The sequence below is a fragment of the Phyllostomus hastatus genome, unplaced genomic scaffold, assembly GCF_019186645.2.
Source record: "Phyllostomus hastatus isolate PE091 unplaced genomic scaffold, TTU_PhHast_1.1 phas_contig_40, whole genome shotgun sequence".
Lineage (NCBI taxonomy): Eukaryota > Metazoa > Chordata > Mammalia > Chiroptera > Phyllostomidae > Phyllostomus > Phyllostomus hastatus.
The window spans coordinates 6183344-6197006 of NW_025333872.1; the positions used below are offsets into that span (position 1 = coordinate 6183344).

At 49.0% G+C, this 13663-nt stretch overlaps 1 protein-coding gene across 19 annotated transcripts in view; it reads right to left on the reverse strand.

Annotated features, from left to right (window-relative positions):
- TRERF1 (transcriptional regulating factor 1) overlaps nt 1–13663 on the reverse strand; it is a 202227-nt gene that overhangs the window by 31485 nt on the left and 157079 nt on the right. For 14 of the 19 annotated variants that reach the window (XM_045843164.1, XM_045843163.1, XM_045843166.1 and 11 more), the window contains 4 exons: nt 5278–6951; nt 3805–3851; nt 2762–2912; nt 1443–1736 (listed from right to left, as the gene is read on the reverse strand). In XM_045843164.1, coding sequence (XP_045699120.1) covers nt 1443–1736; nt 2762–2912; nt 3805–3851; nt 5278–6693 — 1908 coding nt within the window. In that variant the 5' untranslated portion in view covers nt 6694–6951. The remainder of the gene's footprint in view (nt 1–1442; nt 1737–2761; nt 2913–3804; nt 3852–5277; nt 6952–13663) is intronic. The other 5 variants (XM_045843177.1, XM_045843176.1, XM_045843180.1 and 2 more) reach the window with 3 other exon arrangements.

The window sequence follows — 13663 nt, forward strand, 5'->3', positions numbered from 1 at the left end:
CTTCCCTGGACATTTTTAATTTCTTTATATAAAATGTCAGGGCCTTGCTCACATTTACTCAGTCCCACCTACATGCTTATCTCCTCCCCACTTACAACATCTTGCTTTTTCCACACAGCCAAGGTCATCTCTGCCTTCAAAACCCTGTTCAGAACTCCCCTCATGATGATCTGAGCAAACTCCCACCAAACCCCCTTGCCTCTGCCTAGTCCTTAATCACTGCAGCTACCCAGTGTATTCCCCTCCAGCCACATCCAGGGCTGCCCTGTTTCTCATCTGCCCTGGTCTTGATCCCAGTCTTGAGCTGGGGCAGGTGTGCCGCCTGGGGCTCTGACCCCTGTGTGACTAGGAACCCTACTGTCTGCGCCTCGGGCTGAGAGTTCTACAAGGGCAGAAATAGTGCCTCTTCCACCAAATCAGGAACTTCCTTGGGCAAAGAGGGAGCTTGGCTATGTCATTTCATCTCTCTGCCTGCTGCCGGCCTTAAGTCCTGGCAGCTATGAGAATCTCCACCCCAGCATTCTCCGTCACTCTCCTCTGCTGAGGCTTTGATAGTACAGAGAACCCAAAAGGATCTTTCTGGACTTTTCTAGTCCTCTTCATTATCCTCCCTACCCTCATCCTGGCCAACCCCAGCCTCATGTCTCCTGGAATCCCAGAAACTCTATTCCACAACGACAAATATGACCCAGTAACCATTTGTCGGGAGGGGACAAATCTGATGTAGTCAACCACGTGGGTTACAGACTCTCTGGGGAGAAAGACAGATTGAGAGATAGAGAAATCTCTGCTCCAGAGCCAAGCTGAGCTGCTTGAATGAAGCACTTGAAATTTGAGAAAGAACTTCACAGTAAGTGAGAAAACACAAATCTCTTTGCATTTCTGATGCTGCGGGGGGGGGGGGGGCGGGGTGGCTGCCTCTCAGTGGAATTACTTTGGGAACCATAGCAAATTAGGCCCTCCAAAGGTATTCACACAGGTATGATACTGAAAATGTTAAGCATCTGGTAAGACCGACCATCAGAAGAGATGCCAGGGCTATTGCCTGAAGGCTCTGCTGTGCCATCTTTAATTGATGGGTTGGGGGCAGTCTGGAGCTCCTGGGGAAGAAGCCAGGGCCCTGGGCAGTAGGTATCTGTTTACTGGGACAGTACTTGCATATTTTAATAACTGTGGTTACCAGTTATCTCCTGTTTTAATCAGGGAACACCTTCAGGTCTCTTAGGCTCTAACCCAGACCGTCAGCGTGGTGGAATAACAGGTGTTCCCGGGTGTTGGACAGGGTGGGCAAGGATGGGATTCCCAAGGCCTGGGGGGGCTCAGTCCTGAGAGACCTACCCATGTCTGAGCTCAGGCCAGTGACCCTGGAAGATCTGTCCCCATCTCCAAGAAAGCAAAGGGATGTTCCCACCCCAGACATGAGGGGCAGAGCAGCAACTCACAGCAGGCGTGCAGGGGACAGCCCCTTGGGGTGAGTGTGGGGGAGAGAGGGTCATCCTCACGAGTACGGGCATCTCGTCGTCCGACATCGAGCTGGCTGGCTTGTCTCTGGCAGAGGGGGCGGCAACGACGCTGTTGGCGAAGCTCTTAGAGCTGGGCTTGGGCACGAGAAGCTTGACAGGGACAGACACGGGCATGACCATAGGCGTGAGGCTTTCTGCCTCAGGAGGGAGCTGCGGTGGCAGTGGAGGCGGCAGTGGCTGGGGCTGCGGTGGTGGGGCCTTCTCTCCTTCCTCCTACACAGACAATAAAGGCTTTGATCCTGGGCTGAGAGCAGCTCTCACAGGGGGGATGCACTCTGAGAGGTTCCAGGACATCATGCACGGGAGATAGAGGACCCCTGCAGGGCGGTTTCCTTCCTGCGGCCCTGAGTGCTTCAGCTCAAGTGATGTAATTTGGCTGTGAAAAGGGCCATGCGCTCTCTAACATTTAAAAAATCATGACCATGCATCACTTGTATATTAAAACACATATGAAAAGAATTTTTTGTGGTTGTCATTTAAAGAAAAGGATGTGGCCTTGTAATCAGGTGAAAAAAAAAAAGCTCTTGGGTAGGACCTTTTAATTCTCTGTTTACACCTGTTAAATGGAAGACAAAGCTTTTATCTGGCATGGTCAGGAGATGAAGTGACCAGGGTAATCCAAATCTTGGTGAACAGAGAGTTAATCCCATAGACTTAAACTATTATCAATGATACTCAGAGAATTGAGAAAACTTTTTGAATTTTAATCTAACTCTAAAAGTGCATGGATATAGTGTCCAACGTGGATATCCTACTCAGACAATCCTGAGGATATTCAAAGATCTTTGGATGCTCAAGTCTAACACCAGTGCTCTGGTGAGTAGAAGATGCTGGCTGATAGCCTGATGGTCACATGCTGGCCTTCACCTACTGATACGGAAGGTCCAAGTGACCCCGGTCTTGGCTGCTTCAAGCAGCAGAAGTTAGAAGTAGTATTACACCTACATGTTTTCTTGGCTGTCTGCTCTAGGAGGTGGGGAGACTGGTATTGCCTGAAAGGATTTCTAGCACTTCCGCTTCTGACCCTTGTTTATGAGGCCAGCGGAAGTGGGGACTATTTGACCTGACTGGCTCCCAGCACCAGAGCTTAACCATTCCTGTCAGGAAAGGACTGTGCCTCCCCAGGAGCCTGCACGGGGCTCAGCTTACACTATGTCAGATGGCAGCAAAGCAAAGCAAGCAGCACATGGCCTGGGAAGAAGGGGAGTGGGGGTGGGGGAGGGCTGGCTCCGACTAACCTGTTTGAGGCTGGGGGAGGCCCTCATTCCCCCATGGGACCGCATGTGGCCATTCAGGGCAGGCAAGCTCTTGAACTCCTTTAGGCAGATGGAGCATGTCAGCTTGTTCTTGGCATCAATCTGCTCTCCAAACACACCTTTTGGTTGGCCGCTGCTCCAGGGTAGGGCCAAACAGAGAAGACACATAAGTTGAAGAAGGGGAACAGTGATTTATCTCAAGACCTCACACCTTATGACGAACCCAGTTTATTCATCTGGTGCTCCACCGTCCATGGCCCCAACTGTATCCCCTCAACACCCTCCAGAGAACTAAGCCCGTTGTACAGATGGAAAACTGAGGCTCAAGGGCGGGAAAAGGCTTATTCAAAGTCATGCAAGAGTTGCACAAAACATCTTTCTTCATTCTAGGCCTTCAGATGCTAGGTTTTTCCCACCTATGGCATATCAACTTTCTGAGGTCAGCTTGGGCACACTTCTTCCAGAACCCTCCCTTAGAGATGTGTGTCTATGTCCTCTGGTTCAGCTTCCAGACTGCACGTTTTGGAACGTTCATCGGGTTCTGGCTAAGTTTTTAATTATTTGCCATGCCCACAAGGCGAGGAAACAAGTCTGAACTATTCACTGTGGCATTCTCAAAGCTTAGTTGTATGCCTGGCACACAGTTGGTATTCAATAAATACTCACTCACTGAATGAGCGGACAGTGGGCAGAACAGAGGCTTTGCTGCTCACTTGAAGTGCAACTCGAAGCTCTGTGAGCCTCAGGTTTTGCATTTGTAAAACCGTAACAGCTAATGGTGGTTGAATGCTCACTCTATCTAGGCACGTGGTGGTCATGCCCACCCCCACTGGGTTATTTTATTACACATAATACAGGGTGCCTGGCACTCGATAAGTGCTCAAACACAAGAGCTACTATTATTATTATTCCTATAAACTTCTTTGAGAAATTGACTTTGAATTTGGAAGTGGACCATGACAGACAATGCAGGAAAACCTCTCAGTCTCCCAAAATGCCAACAAGCCTCCTCTCATCCATCCTACCTTGACTCAGGAGACCCTGGCTGGGCTCTGCCATCAGGTAGGTGCATCTAATTTTGAACCACGCAGGAACCACAAGAAAGAAGAGAGAAAAGTGTGTTTTTGAGGGGAGGAGTCCTGGAGCCAGGGAACCCTGGGGTGCACTTGGCCTGACACTGGCTGTGCTCACAGCCGCTCACACCCTTACACACCTGAGACCACTCTCCCTCGACGGCTCCCTAACCCAGGACCACGGCTCACTCTATGAGCTGCCACCAGCTACAAGTCCGGCAAGACTCAATTCCCCGCTGCCTCTTTCCCATTCTCCCAGTCCACCCACTCTGTGGAGACAGGCCCCATTTCCGGGAGACACAGAGTGGAGAGCTGTATGAAACAGCCTCACGCCAGGAGACCTGCTGAAATTCTTTTCTAGCCTTGACCATGTCATTTCCTGTCACAAAGGCTCTCAGTTACTACTGGGCCTGAGACCCTGACAAACAGAATTGAGAGAGGGGCGTCTCTCGTCTCCAACCTCCATCAGAGGCCTTTTTCCATCTAACCTGGTCCTGTTCAAGGCCCTCTCCTCCCCTGACTGGGCTGTCATATGAGTGTAGCACTTGATACATGCCAATGCGTGCTCAGTACCCAGCACACAGCAGGCTCTTCTGTGGTCAAATACATTTAGCAAACAAGTAAGGTTTAATAACTGTGGCCTGCAGATTAAAACTGGCCAATGGACATGTTTTGTTTGGCTAAACTGTTTTTAAAACTCTTAAGAATGCCATTAGATGGCACATCTGCTCTCCAGGCCACCACAGTCACTGCAATTTCCTATTGTCTCATCTCAGCACATTTTACTTATTCACTTTACCTTCCTGGACCCTGTAGGCAGCTAAAGGTTTCATCTCTGTAACTATAAGCATACGTCTGTACCCCTTTGGGAGAGTCACAGTGCATTCACATTTTAAAGGCATTGAGATGTCCTGTAACAGGGTTTTAAGAACTTTGCAACAGGTTTTAAGAAATCCCAAATTCATTTATCCACAGAACCAACCCACCTCCCAGATTATCTATTATAAACATTCTATGGAACTGTGGTTCTGAGTGATATACCTTGGTGAATGCTGTCATAATGTGGTCTCCCTCTCAAATGAGGAACACTTTCACAGGGCATAGCCTGAGGATACAGACCTGTGTGGTCCCCGGGAAACTTGACTCAAGGCCTTAATCAGTACATGCATCATTCAGGACCTGATGCAGTGTTATGGCCATTTTCTTAGTGAGATTAGAAGCTCTATGGGCAAAGGACTCAGTCAAAACATTCTGTATTCTAAGTGCCTGACATTGACAGTGTCTGGCACGTGTAGGTTAAGGTTTGGTAATGAATAAAGAACGAAGGGGTTGAAGGGGTCGGAGAGAGGACTGGGCACTGCCTAGGCTCAGCCCTTCCTGGCCCTGTGGCTGAGATACCAGGAGGAACTTCCATTGAGAGAATACCTGGGGCCACATGGCACTGGGAGACAGCTGCTGGTGCTGAGGCCCCACGTTGTTGAGGTGGATCCCACTGGGGGACATGAGCGGCCGATGGGGAAGGGCACTGCTGACCCTGTTCAGGTCCAAGCTTGCTGGGTCTCCCATTCCTGTATCGGAAGGCCCCAGGTCCCCATGGGAGCTCTGCATGGCCTGGACCGGTCTGTCGCTTGAATATGTCTTGGGCTGACTGTCCTCACGCTGCTGGTGCTGGGACAGGTGGCTCTGCTGGTAGAGGGGGTGGCTGTAGGGCTGCTGAGGCTCCTGGTAGTAGTACTGGGGCATGGAGCCCAGCTGAATCAGCTGCACAGCGTGCGCCTGCTCCGGGGTATACTGGTGGGGGTCCCTGTGGTAAGAAGGGGGCTGCAGGTGCATCTGTTGCTGCTGCTGCTCTTGCAAGTGCTGCATCATGGGTGGGGACTGGTAATACTGAGGTATCTGCATTGAACCCTGCCGCTGCTGCAGCTGCTGCTGCTGTTGCTGAAGCTGTGGCGGGCGAATCTGCAGCTGCGGCTGCATTTCTTGAGTGGGCATACGCTGCTGCCCACCTTGCTGTTGCTGCTGCTGCGGTGAGTAATACTGGTGCTGTTGCATCTGTTGCATGTGCTGCGACAGCATCTGTGGGCCCTGCAGTGGCTGTCCTCCCTGCACTGGCATCTGAGCCAGTGGCTGCTGGTAGTCATAATACAGGTGCCCTTGGCTAGGGTGCTGCCCAACCTGAAGAGCTGGTTTGGACAGCCCACCAGTGAAACCAGGGTGAGGCTGCTGGGGCACCTGCTGGTAGCGGGCAGGGACAGATGGTGCTGGGGGCTCCATGGGTTTCTGGGACAGCAGCTGGCGGAGGGCACTGTCAGGGGCTCCATCCATCACTGCCGACTGGGTGTGCAGCACCTGGGCCATGTTGTTGACCTGAATGCGCAGGTTCTGGTTGGCAAACACCTGGGTGAAAGAGTCTAGCTTGTGTAGGACACCGCTGGTAAGCTTCTGGGTCCGGATCTCGCTGGCCTGGGAGTAGGTGTACTGGTAGCCATCGGCGGGTTCAGCCTGGGCGGGTGCCCCCCACATCATGTTTGAGTTGGTCAGATTTCCACGTAGCTGGACGTGGTTTCCAGGTCCTGCGTGACCACCCCACCCTCCCTGCCTCGAGGTATCCACTTGGCCAAGGCTTTTGGAGCCAACAGGCAAGCCTAGGCCATCCCGAGTATCTTGAGGGAAGTGAGGGGAAATGGGTGAGGCCTGAGGGGCATCCATTCCAGCCCCTGTGACTGTATTCCCATAGTTGTGGTTCAGCCCACCATGGACGCCAAGTGGTGGCTGTTGGTAGAAAAGGTTCTCACCACTGTGGGCCACGTGGTTGGTCTTGTACAGCTGCTGATCCCCCATGGTGCCGGCCTCGGTCGTGAATGTCCAGCCACAAAATCATAAAAAAAGGTCAGTGAAACAGACCCAAAAGGACTGAAACCCTGAGAAGGTGAGGAAAGGCGTCCACACTATTCCACGGCTGACATGTCTGTGAACGTGGCTGGAGCCAAGCGTCCCTGTTGGCCTGTACCACTCATGCGCAGAGCGGGCGATTTTCCAGCCCCACCCGGGCTGAGGTGCGGACCGAACACCACCGTGGTGAAGAGATGCCACTCACACCTGCAGGACAGATGCAGAGAACAGGAAAGGATTTACCGACGAGCAATTACACCTGCCACGGCCAGGTACAGAAATAAATAGAAACAGGAGACTCAACTAGAGACAGTGTCATTCACACGACACCCTTTGCACTGATTCTGCGCACCCTGGCCCTCGCTTTCAGGCCATCTGTTCCCCAATGGCGCACGAGTGCACTGATTTGTTAATTCACTGTTTTGCTCACTGATTAATTCCAAACATTCTTCTGGGACCCTGCTATTGAAGGCCTAGCACTACTCTAGGACCTGTGGGAGATAAGAAGAAGTTTAAGACTTTCATTAATCAGTTTATCTGCTCCACAAATACTTATGAGACACCTACTCAGTGTAAGGCACAATGCTAGGAAATGATTAAGGCATGGGCCAGCTCTTGAGGAGCTAACTGTTAGAAAAGCTAGTGGGCCCAAGAATAAGACAATACAAGGAGGAAAGATGCATGTAATAAAAAGACAAAAGTCACAATATGGGATCTCATAGTGTGCAGAGCATGTTTCTAGCAGAAGAGAATTGGAGACAGTTTCAACAACAAGTACTGCTCTTGTTAGTCTGCCTGTTAGGTTAACATAGTTCCCGCTTCCTTGTGGTCCCTGCTCAGTGAAACACCTGTGTGCAGGGCTGACCACCTGGCCAGAGGACTATGATGTGGCCTGGCGGACGCACACAAAAAAACCCAGGCTGGGCCAATCAGATTCCCTATCTTAGAAACATGAACTAGGAAATTTGGAGAGACTGATCTAGCCTGGTTTGAGCCCAAAGAGATTCTTTTTTTTTTTAAAGATTTAAAAAAGTTATTTGTTTTTAGACAGAAGGGGAGGGAGGGAAAGAGGGAGAGAAACATCAGTGTGGAGTGTGGTTGTCTGCTGGGGACCTGGCCCACAACCCAGGCATGTGCCCTAACTGGGAATCAAACCGGCAACCCCTTAGTTCTCAGGCTAGCACCCAATCCACTGAGCCACATCAGCCAGGGCCCAGATAGATTATTTTGTGAACTTCAAACTGGGGTGTGCACCCCACTGGCAGTCCACACAGACTGTCCAAGCACCACACACACAATTTCCAGATCCTCAAATTCCACAGAAACTCTTTTCTAGAACTGATGGGCAATGGGGGTGTGAGTAATCCTTTTATACCTGCTGTTTCACAATAGCCCTCCTTCACAAAAGAAATGCAAGCCTTTTACCCATTGTGGTCCAAATCTTACCTGTGTTTACTGCTCCGGGAGTTAAACTCCTGGCCATCACACAAGAGGACACTTAGAAAATCAATAAAACAAGCTATTCTAATAAATGTGTAATAAATCTTTTTTTCCATGGAGGGGTTTCCAATCTTTTTTCTTTATCCTCACCCAAGTACTTTGTTTTCATATCTTTTAGAGAGAGAGGAAGGGAGAGAGAGAAATACTGATGGGAGAGAGAAACATTGATCAGCTGCCTCCTGCACTCAGACTGGGAATCAGACCCGCAGTCTTTCAGTACATGGCACAACGCTCCAACCAAATGAACCGCCCCACCAAGGCTCCAGTTCTTTTTTTTTTTCTTTAATTAGGAAGGTCAAACAGAAGTAATTAAAATGAAACTGCTAGTGATCACTATGTGATTTTTGGCTTATAACTCAGAAGCAGATAAAAAACTGAGTGACCCTGCTTTAACAAAACTTTTATTTCTATGTACGAGTTCACGCGAGTGAGGGTTTGCAGTGCATATAAATGAAAAATGGAAGTGCAGTCGATGCTGATCCTTGTCCTGTGTCTCATGCAATAAATAATATTCTTCCTCGGATAAATGAACAAACGGAAGAAACAGCCCAGGAGCAGCAATATTCTGTTTCTGGACCTGGCTGATAGCTGCATGGGCGGCTCGCTCTGGCCTGGCCGCACACAGCTATGTACACTGCACGCCAATGAAAATGTACTTCATGCCACCACGGTCTGCCCCTCTCATTGCCTTGTCCAGCAGAGGCCCTTCTTCCGTCACACGGCTGCCTCTGCCGGGAATGCTCTTGCGCTCTCTCCTCACTTGGCCAAGTGCTGTGCATTCTTCCAGTGTGACCCATCACTGCCAAAAATCGCTCGTGCCCCCAGAACCTACAGCATCACCTGTTCCACGCACTTCTGTTAGCTTTCAACACACTTAAATTCGAAATATTTGTGGAATAAAAAAGTTATTTAAAAAGATCATCCAGCATCACCATCTCAGTAAGATGCATTTTCAATATAATTTTAGTTTTTATGCTTATTAATAATTTATCCAAACTAGTAATACAATTGTGTTGTTTTGATCAATTGCACACTATTAATAATTGTAATGATAATTCAAACCAGAACAAAATTTTAATACTTAGAGCTTTATGATTTCAGGAAATTAAAAAAGTTTTAACTTCATATAAAATTATTACAGAGAAATATGATAAGGGAACAAATGAAAGAGTTTTAAGCATAAAACTATATTGCACATATTATATTTGGATAAAATTCCATGGGGGAAGTGAGACAGAAATAAAATTTCAAGGAGAAAAGGAACACTGAGCAGTAACAAAGAGCATGTTTGTGCATTTTTAAAAGGGGCGATGGTAGGTATCAGCTTGCCATGGTGTTTAGATTCTCCTGGATACATTTAAAACAATGATGTAATAGTCTTACATAAAGATATCAAGGTTTATAATATACTGGGAATTGCATATTCTACAAATGTATGATTAAAAGTGTAGATGTAAACTTAAAAATGTGAGGGGTATATAGCTTTAAAAAGTCATTTTAGGGGGGCTTTTTGGGGTAGAGAATACAGTTTTTATTCACTCTCCAAGAAAGGAGAGGGGCGTGGTGTGAAGAGACACACCAGCCCTTTTGTGGGGGCTTTTAGGCAGCAAACTTTGGGGAGCACGACAGCAGTCTCGCCGCCCCCCCACTGAAGGCTAGCCAGAGCTGGTCCGACCTTCCTGAACAGCAAAGAGGAGATGGACAAATTTTGAGCGAGGGGTTTGGTTTGGCGGAATGAAGGGTGGATGAAGGGAAGTAGTGGGAAGTTACACGTGGGCTGTGAGTGGCCACTGCAGGCTTCTGAGCAGAGGCCCAAGGATTCTGGGCATGAGGGCGCCAGCTTCAGCAGCAGGGAGACCAACTTCCCTCACGCTCACGATGTGGTCTGTATTGCTTGGGAGCTTCAGCCCAGATCGGTTCATCAGAAGCTGCATTTTATCCAGACCACCCAAGTTTCTCGTGTGCACATCAAAATTTGAGTAGCGATGCATTAGCAGGTTCTTGCTGCATCCAGGTCAGACATAATTAAGAGCTGAACTTGGGTAACGGTGAGCAGGAAGATAGAGAAATGAAAGAAACACCCCCTGTGCGGCCAGTGGGAAGTGACTGTCCATCCTCCAAGTGCCTTGCCCTTCAGGGGCTGACGACCCGGTCTGAGGGGACAACCCTCCTTTCCTCACACATGTTCTCTCCCTTGACAACCTTACCCACCACACGTAACTTGCTGACACCCAGTGACTAACCCCAGCTCGGAGGGGCTGAGGTCCCGATCAGCCGCCTACTCCACACCACACTGCCATGGTCAAAGGCAAACTCGACAACATCCCCTCCAGAATGGACGCTCATCCAAAGTCTTGCCCTGGACTCCTTTGTCCTCCTTAACTGACCACCACAACTATCAATTCACCTCCCCATATATTCTTTTCATTAAAAAACATATTTTTAAAAGTATTTATTTTCAGAGAGAGGGGAAGGGAGGGACAAAGGGAGAGAGAGAAACATCAATGTGCGAGAGAAACATCTATGTGTGGTTGCCTCTTACACACCCCCAACTGGGGGCCTGGCATGTGCCCTGACCGGAAATGAAACTGGCAACCTTTCCATTTGCAGGACGATGCCCACCCCACTGAGCCACACCGCTCAGGGCCTAAATTTTCTTAACTCCAACCATTTTCCTCCGTTCCACTACTATGACCCTAGCCCAAGACACCGAATCTGTCTTCTGGACTATTCCAACAGCCTTCCAGCCGGTTTCCCTGCTTTCAGTCTTGTCCAGTGCCCAGAGGGCTGCAGCAGAATGAACTTTTCAAAACATGACTCTGATCCTATCACGCCACTGTTTAAAACCATCCATGACATCCTAGCTCTCCCAGGTCAAAAATCAAGATCATGAACAAGGCCGGCAGAGCTCCATGAAGTTCGTCCCCAGCCTCGAGACAAATTCCTCTTCTGTTCTTTCCTGACCTCCCATCCCTCACCCTGAGCCATTCTGGTCTTCTCTCAGTTCCTTGAACCTCCCAGGCTGCCTCCCACTATAGGAAGTTTGCACAAGCTGGTCCCCTCAATTTTGAAAGCTTTCCCTTCTCCCCACTTCATCTCTCCAAGTCCTGGGCATCCTTCGGATCTCCACTTAAACCACACTTTCTGAGAAAGTCTACACTGACCCCCACCCCCAAGTCTGCACCAGGGGCCTTTCTTGTGTGTTCTCATAAAACCACCTTCCTTCCCTTCAACCGCTCTTCTGGTTTGTAATTGTGCCCCCACCAGAGCAATTGTGTGATTAATGGGTGTTTCTGTCCTGTGATCCTATTGCTAAGCCTAGCACATTGTAGCCTCTCCAATAGAAGGGGTCATATTTATTAAATGAATGAATGAATCAATGAATGAAAAAATAAGATGGTGATCAAGTGTCCCAGTGAGTCGGTATAGGTAGAAGGAAAAGACAGTGTGGTTGAGCAGATGTTAAGTTCCCCTGGAGAATGTTAGATGTCATCTTGGTCCTGATGAACAAATGGGGCTTACAGAGGTGAGAGCAGCAGGAAGGGTATGCCAGAAGAGGGAACAGAGTGCATGAAGGCATGGAGTCAGGTGCAGGGGTCCATGCTGAGGCCCCATGTCTTTGTCGGGAACTCACCAACGTCCAGACTGAGTTCATAAAGTAGGGATAAATTGTGGGAGCCTTATAATGATGTCCAGCAGGGTTATCCAGTGGGCGTTAGGCCCAGTGATTTCAGAATGCTCTGCCAAGCTTACACCTTGCCACTTAACCTTTCTTGAAAGCCTTGCCACAAAGTCACCTCCTCCAGGAAGAATAACTTGTTGAAATTCACCAGACTGACCACGCTGGATTTCAGGTCCCTTCTGTGCCTGTGGGTCAAACGGAAGCTGGGTAACTCTACTTCTGTCGACATGTCTGCTTTGCTAAGTGCTCCCAAAGAGGGACTCCTTTGTGTTCTGAGCTACAGGAACCACTCTTCATCCATTGATATGTTCAGAACTGGAAAGGTGGTTTATTTACATTCAAGGAGCCTCAGAAAGTCAGAGGTGGGTTCCCACAGTGTGGTTCCTGGGCCAGCAGACACAGCACCGCCTGGGAACTAGTTATCCACGCTAATTCTTGGGCCCCACACAGATGCGCTGAATGGGAAACTTGGGGGGTGGGGCCCAGCAGTCTGTGCTCCAATGAGCCCCCCTGTTGAGTCTGATGCCCTCTCAAGCTGAAGATAGCCTCAGAGGTCCCCTAGTCTCCCCACATTACAGATGAAGAAACTGAGGCCAGAGATGGAACTGCTGAACCTAGAACAGTGCCTGGCTCACAGCAGTGGGCAATCAAGAACCATCTGTTAAATGAAAAAGGGAAAAGAACCCCCCTAGAAAGACGTAAGGACGTAATGGCAAAACTATGTGCTATTTAATTTACATTAAATTTATCCATTTTTTGAATAGGTACTATATTCACTCAAAATTCAAAAAGCATAAAGGAGTATACAAAAGAGTGAAAGTTAGCCCAAATAAGTGCTTAAAAATAAAGTGAAAAGTTAGAGCAAATTTTTAAAATAAGGGTATACACGAGAAGTCTTCCTGCCACCCAGCCCCAGACTCCCAGCACCCTCTGGGACAATCACTCAGGCTCTCGTCTATTCCAGAGACATTTTATGTTCGTGCAAGGATGCTTGTGCAAACTCCCATTCCCATTCTGGCTACTTTAACCACAGCATTTAAAACCTGGAGACTTCCTGGCGAATCAGTTAGTCTCAGAGAACTCCTATTATACCCACTCAGGATTCACTCTTTATCACTTTTCTAATAAGGTAAGTGTTACACTCATTCTGTACATTTCCCATTGGGTAACTGGCACCAGGGCTTTATCATTCATGAAGTAAAGAACAGAACTACTACTTTCACAATTCTTTGGTCAATTCCTCCCTTAGAGCAAAGACTCCAGGATTCTGGAGCAGTCTCAATAAATAAATGCCCTCTCAAAGCTGAGGGGCCCTCTCCGCTCCTCCTGAGGCCTGACCATCATACGACCTGCTTCCATGCCCACTGCGCTCTAGATGCCCAGTCCTTCCAAGGCAGGGGTGGCGTCCTGCCCGATTCGTGTTCCCAGTGACTAGGTCACAGCAGATGCTCAGTAAACACTCACTGAATGGGAATGAGGAGTCAGGCAAAAGAGACCCAGAGCAGGCACTTCACCCCCAGGCTTCCATGCTTTTGACACAGCCAAAGCCTGGAATTCACTCCTTTCTGTTGTGGGCAGCACACAGAAGCGCACAGACCTCCAGCACAGAGGTTCTCTGCTCAGGGCCAGCAGCTAAGTATAAGCAGTTCCAGCTTTGCAGGACGCCCGGTCTCCGTCCTGACTGCGCTGGCGGCGGGAAAGCAGCCACAGACAAAATATACATGAATGGGCGTGGCT